This window comes from Maylandia zebra, linkage group LG11, assembly GCF_041146795.1.
Source record: "Maylandia zebra isolate NMK-2024a linkage group LG11, Mzebra_GT3a, whole genome shotgun sequence".
Lineage (NCBI taxonomy): Eukaryota > Metazoa > Chordata > Actinopteri > Cichliformes > Cichlidae > Maylandia > Maylandia zebra.
In genome coordinates, this window is record NC_135177.1 from 22,687,987 (window position 1) to 22,707,737 (window position 19,751).

At 40.4% G+C, this 19,751-nt stretch overlaps 1 protein-coding gene across 4 annotated transcripts in view; it reads left to right on the forward strand.

Annotated features, from left to right (window-relative positions):
• Nucleotides 1–19,751, forward strand: part of LOC101467528 (CUGBP Elav-like family member 3) — a 33,385-nt gene that overhangs the window by 879 nt on the left and 12,755 nt on the right. For 3 of the 4 annotated variants that reach the window (XR_190936.4, XM_076890022.1, XM_004541227.4), the window contains exons 2-4: nt 262–292; nt 750–993; nt 2,970–3,052. Coding sequence is in view for 2 of the 4 variants with exons in the window: in XM_076890022.1 (XP_076746137.1) it covers nt 849–993; nt 2,970–3,052 (228 nt within the window). In the remaining 2 variants the exon portion in view is untranslated. Of the gene's footprint in view, nt 1–261; nt 293–749; nt 994–1,841; nt 1,919–2,969; nt 3,053–19,751 lie in introns of those variants that run through there. The other variant, XM_076890023.1, reaches the window with a different exon arrangement.

Consider the following 19,751-nt stretch of genomic DNA (forward strand, 5'->3'; position numbering starts at 1 on the left):
TTGACGTGTGCAGCCTGTATATTCCCACGTCTTGTTTTGTTATGACGAGAGTATTATATATATAAATATATTTATATATATGTGTGTGCGTGTGTGTGTGTGTACATTGAGGAGGGGGGGGGGGTGATCGGACAAAGAGCAAGGGAGCCCCATGACATCCGTGTGTATGCTGTAACCTACAGCTGGCTAAACAAAGAAACCGCTCTATTGCAATGTTTTATCCCCAGTCACACTGTTTCCTCTTCTTTTTTTTATGTGTAGCGGATCCTGAACGCCGTTTATCCACGGAAAGGTAACGCATCTGCATACATATTTTCTTTTCATATATTTTTAATTGGAGCAAAAAGTGCTATTATTGTTTTTTGATTGGCTAATTAACATTTGCATAATTGTTTTACCGGAAGCAACTGGGGCCCTTTGTCATCAGCGTGGGCACTAAATACACAAATTATCTATAGTTTCTTTTTCTTTAACGTAATGGATGCATGTATTTTATTATTAAATATATTCATGAAGACATTTGATCTGGAATTTATAATCTTTTTACAAAATTACAATTGCAATTTGGCTAATACTATAACACATGTGATAAATGTTTTATAGGGTAAAATAACCAAGGAAAGTATCCTACTGTAATATAAATCTGTGAAAATGAATTATTATTATATAAATAAATATTCTAAGGATAATAATAGTTATTTTTCAATTGTTTTCTTTTCCTCTCCCATGTTTCTGGCTATGTCCCAAAGACTCCTCCAGCATCAGTCGCTCCTCTCCAGGGATAGCTGCTCCCGATCTGTTTGCCCCTGAGCCCTGCAGTACCCAGTTGTCCTCTCCACTTTGTCCCGATGAAGGAGGCTGATGCCATCAAGTTGTTTGTGGGGCAGATTCCCCGTAATCTGGAGGAGAAGGACCTCAAGCCTATCTTTGAGCAGTTCGGCAAGATCTATGAGCTAACTGTGATTAAGGACAAATACACTGGCATGCACAAAGGTAGGATCTGCCTTCGTAACCCAGAGTTAAAAAGATGCCTCCGGTGCTTGATAGATGTGCGACACAGAGGCAGATAGATGAGTGAAAATATTTCTGCGTGTATGTCACATGTATCCATGGAAACTGTCACAGTGCCTTTGTGTCTTCATTTTGAGTTCAGGCATGAGATCCCGAAGACGAGCAAGCAAACTCAGTTACTGCCCGTACACTGCGAGCGAACTCGCTGTTTTGCAGCAGCATGCTTCATAAAACAATCGGGTGCCTAATGTTTTTAAAAATTTACTCCAATTTGTAAAGCTTGTGCTCCACAGGCGGAAAAAGAATGTGATAAAAAGTTTTATAATATATGATAAAGAGTGGAAATAAGGATCTCCTGATAGATGCCATGAATGAAAAATAACTTTCTACTGTAGCAAAACCCATTCAGGCACACACATGCACACACACACACACACTGACCTGGGGTCCTTTGTGTTATGAGCCAGATTAGACTGTATGCTCCAATCAGTGTAATGGGGCTGTAAGCTAGGGTGACACAAGGGAAAGAATCTGTTGTTTTGAGATTCCCCACAGCCACAGTAAGCCGCTCTTAAAAGCAATGAGATGGACCATAAGATGCATGTGTGTCTATGTGTGTGTGTGCCATGTACTGATCCGAGTGCCATGTCAGGTGTGTGTCTTATCATTCTTTGTATTTCTTTTTTCTTTTTGTTTTTAATCTCATGGCACCATTAAATCCCGAGATGCGCACTCCGTGAATGTTAACTTCATTTCTCTAATCTGAATCTACATGAGCCCGTCTGAGATGTCACTGGGATGCTAACCTGCTGCTAATCTTGTTGTCTTAGTGCTGGTGACAGGTGTAGTAAACAGCTCTGGGCAGCCAGCTCTACTACCCACCCTTCCCTCACACACACAGACACAGGTACAACACGTAGGAAAACAGAGGGAGTGTATCTGGAGTGATCGTGAGGCATGCATAGTGGTTGGTATAGGGCAAGAACCTGACAGTGGCAAGCCTGCAAGGCCTTGTTAGCCCCACGCACACGTCTGTGGTGCTGTCATGTGTGCTGACTCGTGGCGTGCCGTACTGAGATGTGCCGTGCCGTGGAGTGTCCTCTTCTGCTCTAGAGTAACATCATTAGGGAGCATAGTTACCGTACAATGCATGATTATATATCAATATTTTAATCTTCATGCGTATATCCAGAATATATGATGACAAGTAATCAGGAAAGGTATTAGAAAAGACAACATTTAAAAGATTTAAATGGATGATGACGGAGAGTGTGTGTGTGTATGTTTGTGTGTGTGGGGGGGTGCAATATAACAATACAGTCTCAAGGCAGTGGTGAAGTAGTCATAATCGTTAATGTATTTATTCATGTTCCTGGACACCAATGTTTCATTTCTTCATGTCTTGCACACATTTTTTGTTTTTAATCTGTTTGGTGTCATGTGTAGTGATTTGTCCACATTCGGAGACTGAAGGGGTTTGTGGCAGAGGGAATCATTTCCCCGCTTATACCAGAGATCACAGTTTAAGTCAGAAACGAGACAGATATTTACAGTTAATTTGTGTCATACATTATTAATTGTCTTTAAAAGCCGAATTGATTATGTTTAGAGAAAGATCAAGGTTTGGGTTAAAGTGCATCACATCGCCCTGTTGTCTTGGTTGCCAGGGTGACAAAGCCCCGGTCCAGACTTGGGGCTGCAGACATGAAATATGCCTCCTATTAAAAAAACATTACCTTCAAAGTTGTGCCAACTGTCTTGAAAAACAATGACAATTTGTGTCCGTGAACATGAACAAATACATTACTTTTTTTGGTGACTATTTCACGTTTTGCTCTGAGACCCGGCTGACAAAGACAGAGATAGAGGATGACAAATATTAGAGCCGTACCCTGACCTTTTCTACCATTACTCTCTCCCTCTCTCTTTCTCGTTCTCTGCCTCTTTCTGTCTGACAGGATGTGCGTTTCTGACGTACTGTGCGAGAGAGTCTGCGCTGAAAGCCCAGAGCGCTCTTCATGAGCAGAAAACACTACCAGGGGTAAGTGCACATCAACAGACATAAATACACACACATAAACATCCCCAGATAAATCACACTTAACACTTATGTAACAATACACACAAGCTTCCATGTACATTCCTGTTGTAGCAAACATACAGACTCTGTCATCCAATTTACACACACACACACACACACACACACACACACACACACACACACACACACACACACAAAAGTGGCCTCGCATCAGTGTGCGTTTGTGTGATTGGAGGTTCAGCTCCCATTAGTAACACTGACATAACTCAGCAGCCGACAGGCGTCTTGCTGCTAAGGACAAACACTCCCTCTCGCTGGAGACACATAGGGTACTCCGTAAGCATTATCATCTCCATTTCTCTATCTTTCTCTGTCGCTCCATCTCTCTGTCGGCTCCTGCGTTAGCCTCCGGTGATAGCTCCCGCCTAGAGAGTGTATGTAATTAATGTGGCCATTCCCCTTTGTCTCATCCCAGTCTCCCTCCGGTCGCTCCAGTGAGGGATTGTGCGCTGCACCGGGGCCGGGGTAGGACGGTGTTCATTATGGATGGGAAACTGCGAGAGCGGTGTCTGTCTCGCAGGCTCTACCTCTCTGTCACTCCCGCTCTCTCTCTCTCTCTCTCTCTCTTTTTCTTCCCTCTCTGACCTGATTTCCACTGCAGTTAAAAACAGATATTACAGTATGCGTTTTGGAGCATTTTGTATTTTTGCACACTGTGTGGCTAAAATACGAAGCGTTTAATCGAAATGGCATTTTCCCAGTTTTATCCGACTCCCAATTTCCACCATTTAGAACAGAATAGTAAGCGTGCTTCTACCATCTCTGAGGCGCTAGCATTCTCTCGAATTCTCTGTTCGTTGACTTGCTAATGATCAGAATTTCACTTCATGCACCTTCTTCCTGAGCCAGAGTGTTGATAAGATCTGTGTGAAAAAAACTGTGGAAAAAGAGCGTGAGGAAAAGGCGTTGGGGGAAGGGAAGTGTTGTGACACACACAAGCATGAAATCTCTGCATACATATTGCAGTCATGCATGCTTTTTTTGAACCTCTATGCAGTCACACATTCGCAGTCACCTATACAAACACACTATAGTGACAGTAATCCAATTAGAGACTGCTAAGAAGCCTGACCTTTTTTCATAATCACCTTTCTGCTGTCTGCTGTGTCTCCCTTTTCTTGTGTGCACTGCCCTTTGTCCTTTAACTCATTCTTAGTTTCTCTACATTCCTCTGTGATGTCTCTAAGCGCAAAAGGGAAATCATCTATACGGCTGACTTACAAGAACATAATTGCTGCAAATTTCCAGATAAATTGTGATAGATATTCTGGACACACAGAGGAAACATTTGCAGGGCGGATACTCATTAGCTGCAAAGATTTACTAAAGAGTCAGCATGTAACAATCAGAAGCACCACTCCCCTGAGGAAGGCTGGTGCTGAAACAAGGGTGTGGCATTCGTGGGCTGATATAGGCCTGGACTCTTCATGAAAAGCATAACTTTTTCTGCATTTGGTGTGTCTTGGTTTCCGGTTGGATCACTTATTCTGTCTAATTTGAGCCAGAAGTGTTCATAATGAAGCACTTGCAAGAATTTTAGCATGTCTGAGCTCAGTGAATTGGTTCATGAATAGCAGTAAATGAGGGGCTGACACAGTTTGTCATCAACACTTCCCTTTAGTTGAAGCACTCACAAATATTTCCATCAGCAGCCTCATTAATCACTCTGGATGTCGTTTGGGGTTGGAATGAGGACCAAAGTGCAGCCACTGAAGTAGAGGGAAGTAACAAAAGTCGAGTCTTTAGTTTGGTTGACATAAAAAGCCCTAAAAGGGAAGTGACACGCAAATTCAAAAAAATAAACTCAAAGAGCCTGGGAATCAATCAAGAGAATATGGAAACAAGAAGGGGAAGACAGGACTACACAAATATACACAGATGAAAACGGTCAACGATGGGTGAGGACGGTTAGGGTGGGGCAGGCGATCTAGGGGGGAAAAGACCAGAAAGTAAAACTAGTACAAGACACAAAATTAGCATTCAGAGTAAAACAATAAACAAAAGACAAATAGGACTGAGTATGAAAGGGTACTAAACAAAAAGACAGAGACAGGAAAGCACAGGAGGAAAAAGTCATCAAGACATAGAGAGAGAGAGAAAATGAAGAAACACTACCTAAACTAAAAACACACGAACAGACATGTATTAATCTCAAAAGAGGACCCAAAGCCCAGTTAAAATAAATGAATCAAAATTGTCTCCAATACTAATACAGTAATGAAATCAAAACAAGAAGCACAGCTCAGTCATATTTAACAAATATCCAGAGCCATGACACTGGTTTGGTGACTACAGCTAACGAATGATAACATTTTAAAGCGATTAACTAAATTAAATTAAATGTCTCCATTTAATTCTATACTTTGATGCTTGGCTTTGGTAACTTTGTATAGAGCAGCTAAGGTTTAGCTCTGCCATCACATTTCACTAACCACTGAAACCTGTGTGTCAACCCGGTCTCGTGCCAAACTGTGAAAAATCTGTTTGTTCCTGATCATGGACACAAATATTGTTGTCAGCACGACTTTGAAACTATTGTATTTCAGTGCTAAGTATATGCTTTGTGTGAAATCCAAGAAAATTTTCCATTTTTCCAAACCTATCCCAGTAGTTTAAATATCCAATTCGCTAGTTGTGCATTTCTTTATAAGTGGCGTTTGGTTACTAAAAACATTAAAGAACTCCTTGAAAGTGACAATTTGGGATCCGGCCACTTTGACCTTCCGGCGATTATTTCTCCCATTATCTCTGAAACTCTGAAAATCTCTGGCTGGCGCATCACAGTTTAAATCGCTAAACCTAACCAGGCTGTTTTTAATACCAAAAGCTATTGTATTTTAAATAGATAACATCTTAAAAAATAAGACAAATGATTAAAAATCTGTCACATGCAAGATTCGAAACAAAGTTTCTGGTGTGACCGGTGAAATTTTGTTTTTTCTTTTAAAAGTGGAAAATATGAACTTTTTGTATCCAAACATAAATCAGTACGTCCGAGACTAGCAGAACAAAAATGTAAGGACAGGAAATCTGAGTACAGGACCACAGAAAAGCTGGAAAATTCGTTTACAGAAACGCAAGTTAATAGATTAGAGCTTGTGACTGTTTCGGGAACTGCCGTGAGACTGCGTTGCGCATGTCTCCCTTCTCCCTCGTCTCCGTTCCCTTGCCTATATTGACTTCTTTGACGGGATTTAGAAATGACTTAAGAAGATTTTTCACTCTCTTTCACACATCCTCCCTTTGTCCCATTCTTTTCTCTCCTTAAGAAATGCTTTTTCATCTCTTCCGTATTCTTCCTTTTATTTCCCCAGACCTGCCATATGCTTTCTCTCTCATTCAATTTCATCTCCGCACCCCCCCACTCTCAAATCCCCTCTGTCCTGTGTTCAACTCCTCCTCCTGACGTCTTCCAGTTTCTCTACAGCAGTAGAATATTACACTAGCCTGAACCCTTTCATTTCATGGTATTCCTCTCTCATCCCTCCTTTTCCCTCCCTGCTGTCTTTTACTCATTTTTTTCTCTCACTGCACACTAGCGCTTCCTCCTCGGATTCTCATTTCACAGTCATTAATGGTAACCCTTCTAAGTCCTCCTTCTCTCACGCGCGCGCCATCTCCCTCCTCCACCCTCCCCCTCGCAGTTCCTCTACCCCTCGTCTCATTTCCCCTCCTCTTGATTAGTTGACCCCTTTGACCGTTTCACCCCCCCCCCCCCCCCCCCCCCCCCCCTCCCCTACTCTTCTTCTTTGCCGGCTCTATTTGTTAAGCTTTGTGATGAATTTATCACAAACTCATTTTCATAGTCAGATTCTAAGCTCCCTGTGAGGCACGAGGGCTGAGGTCTGTGTGTATATGTGTGTATGCGTGTGAATCTCGGGATCACTCTAAACTGCAGGCGGCGGAGGAACGTCGGGCACCTCATACAACTTTAATTGAGCTGTAGCATCACACACTCTGATGTGTTGCTTTTACACCCACGGCCTAGCAATTAAACGTTCGATGACAAGTCCAACGCTACAGAGTGTTACTGCTCCTGCCTGCCACTCACCGATGGGATTTAATGCTCTGATCAGCCAGTAGAGAAATGAAAAGAAGAAGAGAAATGCATAGAGGTGTGCTCTATAGTTTCAGCAAGGGGCGATAGACTGTCAGACGGAGTAAGAAGAAAAAGTGCAGAGGGATTGAGAGAGGGAGATACGAACAGATGGCCTTATCAGAGTGTCCTGCGCCTTGTGTTTAATTTGGACACAGAGGGAATGAGAAGCGACGAGGGAGCATGACAAGAAGAGAGCGAGAGGGAGGGAGCAAGATAGTACATGATATTTGTCACAGTAGCAGAAATTTAACAGTGGAACCACTGTGGAACCACCTGCTGTAGCACACAGATGTTTTGGTGTATTAGATGTGGTGCAAAGATTCCCTCTGGGATACATCCATGTGAAAGCGCTTATGTTTATCCGCCACATATTAGCATTTGTTTTCACATGAAGATTAAATTCATATGTGCATGCAGGGGTTTCCTCATTATTCCCAAATGCAAATAATATAAATATTTAGTGTCGTAAAAGCCTGCCCCCACAGATGTATTCCTGGTCTTATTTTGTAGATATCTTATTAAAGGTGTCTCATTCAAGGAACCACTTTTACTTCTGCAAAAAGAGCCATACTGTAGTGGATGCTCGATTTTAAAGGCTAAAATATATCAAATCAACAGCCGAGAAATTATTCTATCAAAGCAGCCAAATAAATTCCACAAAATAGCTTAAATAAAGTAGACAAGCTGAAATGAATTCATACAATAGTAAGACAAAACCTCAGTACATATATTTCATGGATTTATTTAAGTTAAAAGCTTTGATGATCCACAGAAATACACTGTTGGCTGGCTTTGCAGCTAGTGTGGGTCTTGTTATTTCAGAGAGATTGTAGCACTTGGGTGATACCATGTGTCCGAGGTCAGAGGTGAAGGCTCAGCTTCCAGTGAACAAATCCAGGATAACCATTAGAAGGACATGTCATCCCCAAAGAGTGTGTGGACCACTGCAATCTAGCACAATGCACAGGCGACATTTTGGATACATATTCTTCTCTCCTTAATAATAATTATGCCTGCAGTCAGAATATTTCTACAGTATAATTAGTTTGACATGTTGATTTGTTGCCTGGTTATATAATTTTTTTCTCACATCTTTTCTTTCATTTTTGACAGTTTTTTATGTAAGTTAAAAAGCTTGTATTTCTTGTACATTCATTGGAGACACTAACAGACACACAGCTCAGTCATAGTTTGCTTACACGTACACCGGTAAAAGACACTGTCATACACACAGGCACACTCGTGCTCATGCAAACATCAAATTTAGAGTATCCTTGTTTCATCCTAATCCCTCATGCATCTCTCCCTCCCTCTGTCGCTGTTCATCAGGCCACACTTCCCTCCCAGCCTGGCTAGATTTTAACCTCGTATCTCCCTCTGCTCTCCATCTATCGCTCTATCTCTCTGCAGCCCTACTGCTGCTGTATTTCCTCCCATATCTCTCCTCTTATCTGCTTCTTTTGTTCTTTGTTGTCGATATCTCTCTCTCCATTTAATCTGCACGCTCTCTTCTCTTTGTGTTTATCGCTCCCTTCATCTTTGTGCTACTTCAAACACAACTGTTTGTACACACACATACGTCTACCTGCTTGCACACACCCACACACACATACACACACACACACACACCCACACACCACACACACACACACACACACACACACACACACACACACATCTGTTTGGTCACGCCGACATCCGCAGATCTCAATGTAGGTGAAATTAAAGTGTGATAAGATAAGCAGCTTACCAGGTGTGTGTTGTCATGCTTCACTGCTCTCAAGGCAGCACTCTGCTCCCTGTTTTTTGATTAGAGCCAAACTGAAGCTCTCTCTCTCTCTCTCTCTCACACACACACACACACACATACACGATGTACTTTCTGTGACACACTGAATGTCTAATGAATTATTATAAAGCCAGAAGAAGCACCACCAGTACTTAACAAAAGAGATACTACAGAGGAGTAGAATAAAAAGTAGAATAAAAGTTTGTAGTGGTGATATTGATTAAATACATTTAGTCTGACACTGAGCACTGATCCAGCTTTTTTCATTTCCGATATGACACAGTTACCTTGGCTTTCGGTTTCTACTGATAATGAGCACTGATCCGATACCAGCCTTAAATTAATAAGCTGTAATCCTCACTGTGAGGAAGAGACTAGGAATCCTTCCTTTATTCATAAAATAACATCAGGCTATACTTAAACATTTTTTTCTCAACAAAAGAACAGTCCAAGACTGTAAATGTTGACTCACTTCATCAAAGTTAGCAGTGAAGTAAAAGAAAAAAACTTTTTCAAACACACAAAGAAAATCTGTTAGTGTAGCAGTGTGAAATCCCTCCAAACTCTGAACGCTTTGCTGTTACTTTCCCCCATTCCCCACATTAGGTCTCACACTAACAAACAGTGTGCTGCTGCGTCATGCATGAGCTGGAAATCAGAACAACAGAGAACTGATGTGAACAGCACGATGCACCGGTGCATCGCTGGTTGTTTTAGAGTTAATGCTGGATCTTGGAAAAGTGTTGGGATTTTACTAATTCTGTGAGGTCTAAGCTCTCGCTGGCACCCCTAAACTTATGTTGTGGAGAAATACAGAACAAAAACATGGTTTGTCAGGTGTCAGTCATAATGACACTGGCAGGGTTATAAGCAATATGCTGTTTGATGGTGTAAATTTAACTACAGTATTTTCAGGGTTAAGGCTTGATCCTGGAAACACGTCTATAGCTGCTAAGCATTTTATTAAGTCAAATCAAAAATCAAAACCGTGGAAACTGAACTGACTTCCACAACATCCTGTGTATGTATAGTATTGATGAGATCAGACACAGATGGTTAGACGGTGCAGAAACAGCAGCCTCTTCTTAATAATTAGTGTCACTTCATTCTTTTAAGGGCAGCCCAAGAAAAAGAACCAACATTGGAAATATCACCATAAATAATCGCTTTTCCCTTTAAGTATGTCAGTAGTGTGCCTGGGAAGATAGATGCGATCTCTTCAGGTATACATCAACCACTACTTTTAGTTGATGTTTATCAGATCCACTTAGAATGTGTCCATGTTGTGTACGTCCTGTGTGTGTTTCCATGTGGAATCTAAGATGCTTGGCAGACAGCCTCCCTGTGGGGCAAAGCTATGATGAGCAATTATCCACTAGGGCGACTTTGTAGGCTAATTTAGCATATTTATGTGGTCAGCAGCACTGTTTACTATTCCCCTTCACTGCTTACTGCTACACTTTCAATTTAGAACAGACCCCAAATCTCTCTCTTTCTCAGTTTCTCTCTCTCTTTCTATATTTCCTCTCTGTCTCTCCCTCCTCTCCCTCTATCTCTCCCCTCCTGATGGGGTTTGTGATGTGTATCGCTTACCCCCTCCCTCGTGCTGTTTCTCTATTTTTATCCTCGCTGTGTGTGGGATGGGAAGGGAGTAGAGGGACAGGTGTAAAATTGTGTGTGTGTGTGTGTGTGTGTGTGTGTGTGTGTGTGTGTGTGTGTGTGTGTGTGTGTGTGTGTGTGTGTGTGTGTGTGTACAAGAAGTAGACAAAAAGAGGAGGAGCTGGAGAGAGTGATGCAGAGGGGATATGCAGAGCAGAAGGGTGTTTGTGAGGGGAGGGATTTGGCTTGTTTGTTTAAAACAAAAGTCTTTGCTCTGTGCATGCATGTGTGTGTGTGTGTGTGTGTGTGTGTGTTTGTAAGTGTGCATGTGGGTACATTTTTGCATGAAACATGGGCAGAGAAAAAGTGCCTGCCTCATATTTCACAACAAAAATGAGGCAGAATCTCATCATAGCCTAATAAAAACCTGACCCTGGAGAGCGCCTGCCTCTTTAAGACCTAACACACATACACACACATGCACACATACTCCAACACACACTGTTGTTTATACATGACTCCAGAGGACATTACAATGACTTACATTCATTTCCTAGAGACTTACCTTAACCTTAAGCTAGTGCTGGGTGGTATGAAATATGTATGGTCGTTTTTAAGATTCTGGTGGTTTCGTTTTATGTCACAGTATTGTTATTATTAGTATTATTTTTGCCTATGAGCTTACACACAGACTTTAATGTCAGCATAAAAAAGAAATAATACCTAAAATAAAACCACACAACCATAAGCAATAAATGTTCTAATCTTAGGCTCTGCTAATGAAAATCATTGGCACATGGCTATAGAGGCTGCTTTCTGTGATTTACCAGTGTAAACAGATTTTGGTCCTCATAAGTACTACCTGAACAAAATAAACACAGAAGGACCTTCATGTGTTGGCCTGTTTGTAAAATGATATTTGTGTGGATGGATGATTACCAGGCCGTGTGTCTCTCAGATGCTGAACTCTAAAGTAGCAGTAAAGTTGAGTCCATATCACACACCATCTGCTTTGTAAAGCCAGACAGCTTTGTCACAGCCTTGTGTCCACGTTCACTGAATGAAAAGACCTGAGTTGTAATTTTGTGAAGTTTGCTTCAAAACTTGCACAAGCACAGCTTTTTTGTAGCTATTTAAATCTTGGGTTCACACATTGGCTTATTGTAAACTGCCCACTGACACTAAAATCCTCATATTTAAAATAGAGAACTGTTTTTTCCTGGCTGAAAGTGGCCCTTTAGGGCGGCTATGCAAGTAAGCATGATGTGTCAAGGCAATATATTAAAGGTGCATATAGAAAAATATATTTATCCATCCATCCATCTGTTTTCTTCCACTCATCCAATTCAGGTTTGCAGGCATAATAAATTTATACTTGAGTAAATTCCCTCCACTTAAAAAAAGACTTTGCTTGGGGGGAAGGCCAAAACCTCTTTAGTGAGCAGAAACCTTTACAAAATAAGATAGATGTTCCACGTTAATGCAGATAGAAACTGGAAATAAATTTGACTGATTATTGCAAGCTTACAAGAGGATTATCTTTCCCATTTGAATAAAACAAATGCATTTCAGAGTAGAAAACAATTGTCAGAAATCAGAGTATGCGAGGATCACTTAAATGCGGTGACCTTAGCAGATCTCAGCATTTGTTCTTGGATCGGGCTTTCATCAGTGATCACCCCTTTTTTTTTTACTTGAATTAATTTACTCTTCCTAACACTCCGTCTTGCATAGATTTTCATGGCATGGCATGCTTTGGCATGAGTTGGCATCTTTTATTTTGTCCATGTCCATGTGAGGCTGTCTTTCTCAAAGCTACAGCTTGCAATCCAGACATGGTGTCTCAGCATGTAATATTTATGTGTCTATACTGAGGCGGACGTATAGAACAGGACCATGCCGGGGGGGGTGAATGAATGTGTGAATTTGTGTGAATGAAAGGGGAGGTTAAGCGGAGTGGAGGAGGGCCGTGAAGAGGTTTGGCATGAATAGGGGTGTATAGACGGGGAGGGGGGAAGGGTGAGACAGGGGAGGAGTAGAGGAGTTCGGGTTAGAGAGAAGGAGGAAACAAGACAAGAGTTTCCCATAATGAGCGTGGAGGAAGGGGCAGGCGGGTGGTGTGCAGAAGAAAGGGCTTTTTCTGGGTGGTGGAGGAGTGGGAGGGAGTCAGGGCGCACTTCTGTCAATTTAAACAGAGACATCTGTCAGAGGGGGCCACTGGTGTGTGTCTGAATATGTGTGTATGTGATTAGGCAGGCAAGGGGATGACAGGACTTTGGTTGCACCTGGGGTATGACCTCCGCTCTGAGGTCCCCCCTCTAGCCACACTCCAACTTCGTATCTGAATAATGGCCATTTTCCTCTGACCACAGGGCAATACTGGAGCTTTAAGTGACCACATTACACAAACGTAAATCACCACACTTAATAATGCTGCGTTCAACAACAGAAAACAATGGGAACAGGACAACAAGCCTCATACGGGAGACAGAGAAAACTGGGCTCCGGGTTTTGCTTTTAGTTCAGCGACCGTGGTTGTGATTTAGTGCTATATAAATAAAACTGAATTGAATTACTTAACTAATTTCCTGTGACAGCCTGGTCTAAGGCACTTAAAAATTGTTCATAAAGTATGAACAAATTCCGCTATGAAAATATTGATAAAACACTGATTTGTGTGTGATATGTTCATACACATGATTTACACACAGATTTTTGGATACGCGCTGTTAGTAAATGTGGTGTGAAAATGAGGCTGTTGTGCCTTATTTAACAGAAATCTATGCTTTTTTCTGCTGTTTCTGACAATTTGAGGTCAGACAAAAATGTCTTTGTAGATTGAGTAGATTAAATTCCAATTAACAAAAGTAGTTAACAAAAATTATTTTATTACCATGCTGGTGATTTCACTTTGGTTCTAGCTGAAATCTCTTTAGGGAATCCAAAAATGTATATGTGCAAAAAAAAAAAAACAACAGCCATGAAATACTAGTTGGTTGACTGACTTTTAAAAGTACTGCAGTAGTAACTTGTTGATTATAAGATATTTCTTAGTCACCTGCTTTAGCCAGGCCTGAGATAGAGCTGTGCCTTCATATAAATATAAACAAGCCACATTTTAGTAAACTACTCATTTACATACAGTCCCTGGACCACATCATATGAAGCTGCACACTATTCAGATACCATATAGACACAAAACAAAGAACACAAACAAAAGACAAATACATAAAATACAATCATACTAAATTAAATATGATCACAGTTCTGGTTTGCTATAAGCCTTTGTGGAACATGTAGAATGTTCCTTTGTTATAACTGGTAAGCTATTCCAATATTTACTTCTGTTCACTGATAGCACAGTTTGTCCAAACGTGGTTTTGCCTAGAGGCACCTCGCAGTGAGTTCTTTGTATAATAAATTCATTTATACAAGGTGGGGAGGGCATTTAAATTCTTATATATAAAAAAGGCTCTGTTTTTTTTATTTCTCAAAGCTGGAAACCTTTTGTTCTTTCAAAAATGTCCCAGAAAGTAAATTTAAAATGACCTTTTATCAAGCTTTTTTATGGCTTTAATGAAAAGTGATCCCGTTGAGGGTCGTTCCACAGACTCTTCAGCATGTAAAAAAAAATTCACTGAAGAATGAAGAATATAGAGGGAATTTAGAACATTTTACATTTAGAAAAATATAGGTTTGGATTAGCTTGAAATGTAACCTTCAGGGTTATACACTGCTTATGTTAAATTCTATCAACATTATTTAATCAAAATGAGTAAAATCCTTTCTCTATTTACCCCGAAGCAACCGAGCTATTTTAGCAACGACTATGACTCAGTGGAATTATTTATTATATAATTATATTTTATGGAGGAATACATTTTAAATTTGTTTTTGTAATTTCACTCAAGTTTCCTGTACCAATAAAATGATATTTATTTAGTCAGTTACAGTTAGTTAACTGAGAAAAAAAGTATATTTGAATAAAATGTGCATTACACTATGCTAGTATCACTTTAACACAAAATATTAATAGTAATAGTGTGAGCAACAGCAAATTTTAGTTTTGTTTCAAGTTTTTGGGTCAGGATTGGATGGTTTCCCTTTATTACTACTTTGTTACATGTTTCCATTACATCTTTCAAAAAGACTATTTAAAATATTTTGTGGAGAAACACTTAAAATAATGAAATAAATGAAAAACTATTATGGGATTATTAATGGCCCCACACAACTTTATTTTTCATATAAAAAGTTTGAAACGTTGTAAAAGAAGAATATGAATTAAAGAGATTTGTTATACAAGCGATAAAGTGAAAAAAGGCTAAAGCGGTATACCTTTTAAAATTTAAAGTGTAAACTATGAATTGTTTTCCAAGAAAGAGAAGTTTAAAAAAAACAATTTCATACATCTATTTTATTCCTGTGACATGCAAAAAAGCTAAATCATCACCAGTCAGTGTGGTGTTTTTAGTTCTGTTAGGCTGTTATGTGAACACACAAGTCATTTACATGTTTTTCTTGCTTTAATTTTCTGGGATCCTGCCTCATGCTGTAACTATCTGAGCATTCAAGAACGTGTCGCTGGCTCCGTGTTGAATGTAATCTCAGTGAATATGAGATTTTTGCAATCATGAATTTCTATGGCTCTGAGCAGCCTTTTTAATTCAGCCGTTCGTTTCTCAAAAGACTTACACTCCCTAAAATAGAAAGAAGGTCCAAGTGCATAGGTCTAGCAGTTATCCGCTATAGTGCTGTTGGATTATGTTGGACTAAATCCAGAGGATCAAATTTCAGTGAGTGCTCCACTGCTGCATGCAGAATGTTCTCATTGGGGTTTGACAAAAACAGCATATAATATTATAGGGATCAACAGGGTAGTTAGTTCTGCTTTATGGATGGTTTGGTGTCATTACTATGGAGCCTGATAAAGAGAAAAAGAGAACGAGAAAGAAAAGAGAATATGTTGCTAATCCGAGAGGCTGGTGAAGGGTTAACTGCCACACAGAGTATTGAGTGGAGAAGAAGGAGGGCGGACTTCTCAGGTGTGAAGAAGAGAATGAGGGAGAGACAGAGGGAGGAGGGATGAGAGCAGGGGGATGGGCCGCTCAGGAGCTTGTATTGTGGTTGCAGGCCCCCGTTACCAGGCAACGGAGCTGAGCTGAGATGCCAGGTTGCTAGGTAACCTGAGGGATGCAAAGCCTAACGTGGTGTGATAGAGAGACGAGGTGGGGTGGAGCTGTGCTGCCGAGCTGCTCCACCTCAGCGCTCACTGTATCTGTTTCTCGCGTTTCAGTGTCTTCATCCAGCTGTGAATGAGAGGTGTGAGCCAGGGTGTCACATTTACCATATCCTACATGTGACACCCCGGGGTGGCTATGCATGGAACCATAACCGGCCACATGTAGTGAAAGCGAAGCTGATGTCTATGCGATTTCCTTACATTTTGGACCATCTTTCACTGTTGAGTAACAGTAAAATATTTTAAGACTATTACAGCAAGTAGAATTTTTGTCACAGTCCTGATGATTTTCCTCGGAAAAGTGAAAACTTGGTTAGCATGGAGTATTTTAATATCACTTAAAATTAGGGCTTGATTATGACAAAAATTAGAATCACAATTCATTAGCAAGGACCGCAAAACTGAAGGTAAATGAAAAAAAGGGGCCCACAAGTCAATCTATGCTTTGTGTTGGTCCCAAGTCTGGAAAAATGAGGAGGGATGTGTCAGGAAGGGCAAAGGGCATCAAATCTTTGCAAAAATCAAATATGCAGATCACCATAATTCCACACTTGATCAGTCCAGACCTCGATGGAAGCAGGTTATGAAGAAGAAAAAGAATAGCAAAGATGATAGATGAATTACAAGGCCTCAGTGAGGGTCCGGAGCAGCGTGTGGGCCCGGCTAAGCCCTCTGATATCTGTGAAAAGAGGGGGGGGGGGGGGGGGGGGGGGGGGGGGGGGACGTGGCATTTATAGATTTATGACAGCAAGGGAACTGTAACGGGTGTCGTTCCGCTCCTGAATTTCAGATCAATTATCTCCAAGATTTGTTGGTCACTATTTAGATCACCATGGCTTAATAAGTTAACTTCACTTTTGAAACATAACGAAAATTGCATTTTCTAGTTCAGACTCCTCGAAACCAAAGGGTTTCCAAACAGCTGAATTGGTTTCACTACTCTTGGTAATCAAAGTCGCTCTTCCTTTCATCTTGACTTTAGCTGAGCTAAACCTGCCGCAGTCTTTTCTGAGAGCAAGTTTGGTGTTTTAGAGAAATATGTGCACCGCTGTGAGCAAAAGATGAAAGAACAGCAAATAAGAAAAGAACAAAACAATTGCTTTTGTTCTTGGACAATTGGAATTGTTTTACTCAAATTATCCGTTATCATTTAATTATTTTCAGCATGTTTTTCTATAACTACACATCCTCTTTGTATTTTTTTGTTAATAAATAGATTCAGGAGAGATACAAAATATAGTTATTTGGTGCCTTTAACATTAGGCCACTAGATGTTGAAACCATGGATTTAAAAAAAAAAAAATGAAGTAGTTAATCATTTGCCAAAATAACTGCAAAATAATTTACGCTCACTGAATTATTGATGCTTCTCTCTTTAAAAATGTTTAAAATTCAAAATTTGCATTCTAGCTTAAAATGCCTGCGTGATCACCATCAATTGTCCTTAATTTTACAATTAATTTGTTTAATCAGACTTACAATGTGCCCTCAACTTTGTTGAGTCCAGAATAAAGGTAGAGTCGTATAAATCAGTCATGTGGATTAGTCTAAAATATTTTATAATATTCACAGTTAGAAACAGTTGTGCCTAGCTTAGTTTTTTGCATGCTGATGATGAGGATGGGTTTACTAAAATTCATGGAGAGAGTAAGAAAGTAAGACGTAATGGTAAGAAAGAAGAAAAAGAAAGATAAAAAAAAAAACGCCGTGATGGCTACGTCATGGGGTATGAAGGGATTATGGAGCTGAGAGTCAGGGGGAATTGAGGATAGGCGAGAGGAAGAGGGAGAGAAATAATGCTAGATCGTGGAGAAGGGGTAAAAATAGTTTTCCTTTCTTGTGCACTCTGGAAAATAGACATCTGAAATTGTGTGGATGGAGTGCTCCAGAGAGAGATTGAAAGGGGGGAAGGGTGGACAAACACACATGCACACACACGCGCACGCTCACGATTGAATGTTGTGATTCTGTGCTCTGTAATCAGTTTTATATTACTGTTTGTGATAACATTTGTTTCTTCTTGCGATTTAATGACAAAAAAGGGTCAAAAGAACAAAATGATAACATTGATTCAGCGCCGTCGTTTAATCCATGTCCCGAATAGTGTTTGTGCGCTCACATTTACATGCACACACTACCCCCTTCCCTCATAACACTGTGCAATGGTTTATTCCACTGATTTTGTGTAGGTGGGGGAGGGGGGGAGAATACGATTTGATTGGATAATCCAAGGATTTAATATCCCCTAATCCTGGCACAATCCTCTCTGCATTACTGCAGGGAGTAAGATTAACAGTATGTGTGTAGTATGTGTTTGCTTCGGTGTGTGCCAAAGGGCGGATGCTCTGAGAAGGGGGAAAACTGTAGTGGATACTGTGTGTCAGTGTATGTGTGTGCGTGTGTTGTCACCTCAGCATGCAAATGGGCTGTGTTTGCATGCCGTACATGATCGTGCATGTGTGCGTTTGTGTGTGTGGATGTGCCTCACACGCACACCATCGTATATCACATATCTCACCCTCATGCGTGGCCTCACATATGAATTCACTTTCCTCCGAGATATAGAAACTCTGCCTCTCAGGGAGGGCTTCTTAGTATGCAGCAGGACGGATCAAACCACGCTCCAGTATGAAGCCAGCTCCTTGTACGTGTTTGCAGATGGTTACTGTTAATTAAGCCCTAATTGGAACGTGAGTAATTAGAGGATAATTCGACTCGAAAGGAGCATGTGGCTGTTCATGAGTGCTGGAGTAAAGGAGACAGAAATACAGTGTGAATGACTAGCGGGGGCTATACTATGTTTGAATTTTTCACTGGGGCTCAAGGGAATTTTAATTACTACAATGTAGATTCAATCCCTCACCCTTACTTATTAAGACTGCCTTTATCTCTCCATTATTCTCATCTTATTGCTCATATATATTTACATTTACTCAGGGCTCATTTTTCTCTCTATGATGCTACGATAAGAGGATGTGTTAGAGGGACGCTGAACAGGGGAAAGAAGAATTTACATTTTAAAAAATGTCTGGTATGAAAATGTAGGTAAAAGGCAGACCTTTTACATGTGATAACTTTGCATACAAACGCCAAAATCTAATTTTAGTGGTATTTTTATTTTAAGGCTTAACCATCAAAGCGGTTTGGAGCATATGATAGCCATGATTCTCCTGTGTCAGAAGAAATCACAGTTAGAAAATGAGCCTCATATTTAAATGTAGGTAAACAGGAAACCTTTTAGATGGTATTTTTTTGACAAGCCACCTATCGCACGTGGAGATGTGGCTCACAGATGTGATTTTCTGTGAAAACAGATTAAGCATCCAGGGTACCGTTTTTTGGGGGTTTTTTGCTACTCACTATCAGCGACATTAAAGTGCACTTTTGCTTTTGTTATATATCCTATACCAATGGCGCAAAGGTGGGAAGAATTTAGTCTAGATTGTTTTAGATTGAGACACTTTGAGTGGGTGTAAAATTGATTTTCTTGCTGTCTTTGAATGAGCTTAAATGTGAATTTCAGCCCTGAAAAGTTCATGTGGCTACCTCCTTTTTTACTTATCCTGCTTTAAAAAATGCTGGTAAAAATAAGGTGACTTAAAAAAAGCACCAAATTTTGACCCACCCCTTTGTACATCTACATGAAAATTTTGAAGCGTTTTCATGTAGGGCTTCATTAAATATACTGAAGTTATTTTACAAATCAGCCGATTCTGAGGGTTTCATGATATTCTGTGTGTTATGTCCTTATGATAAATGCTCATCTTTCTCTTATTATTTTACAAGGCAGGAAAAATGTGTGATGTTAAAGCCAGCAAACGCTCCTCCAGCACAAATTCTTTGTTTACTCAAAGAGCACAGGAGTCGCCCTTGGCAACCAGCGTTCTTGTTTACCTACCCAGTGTGCCGT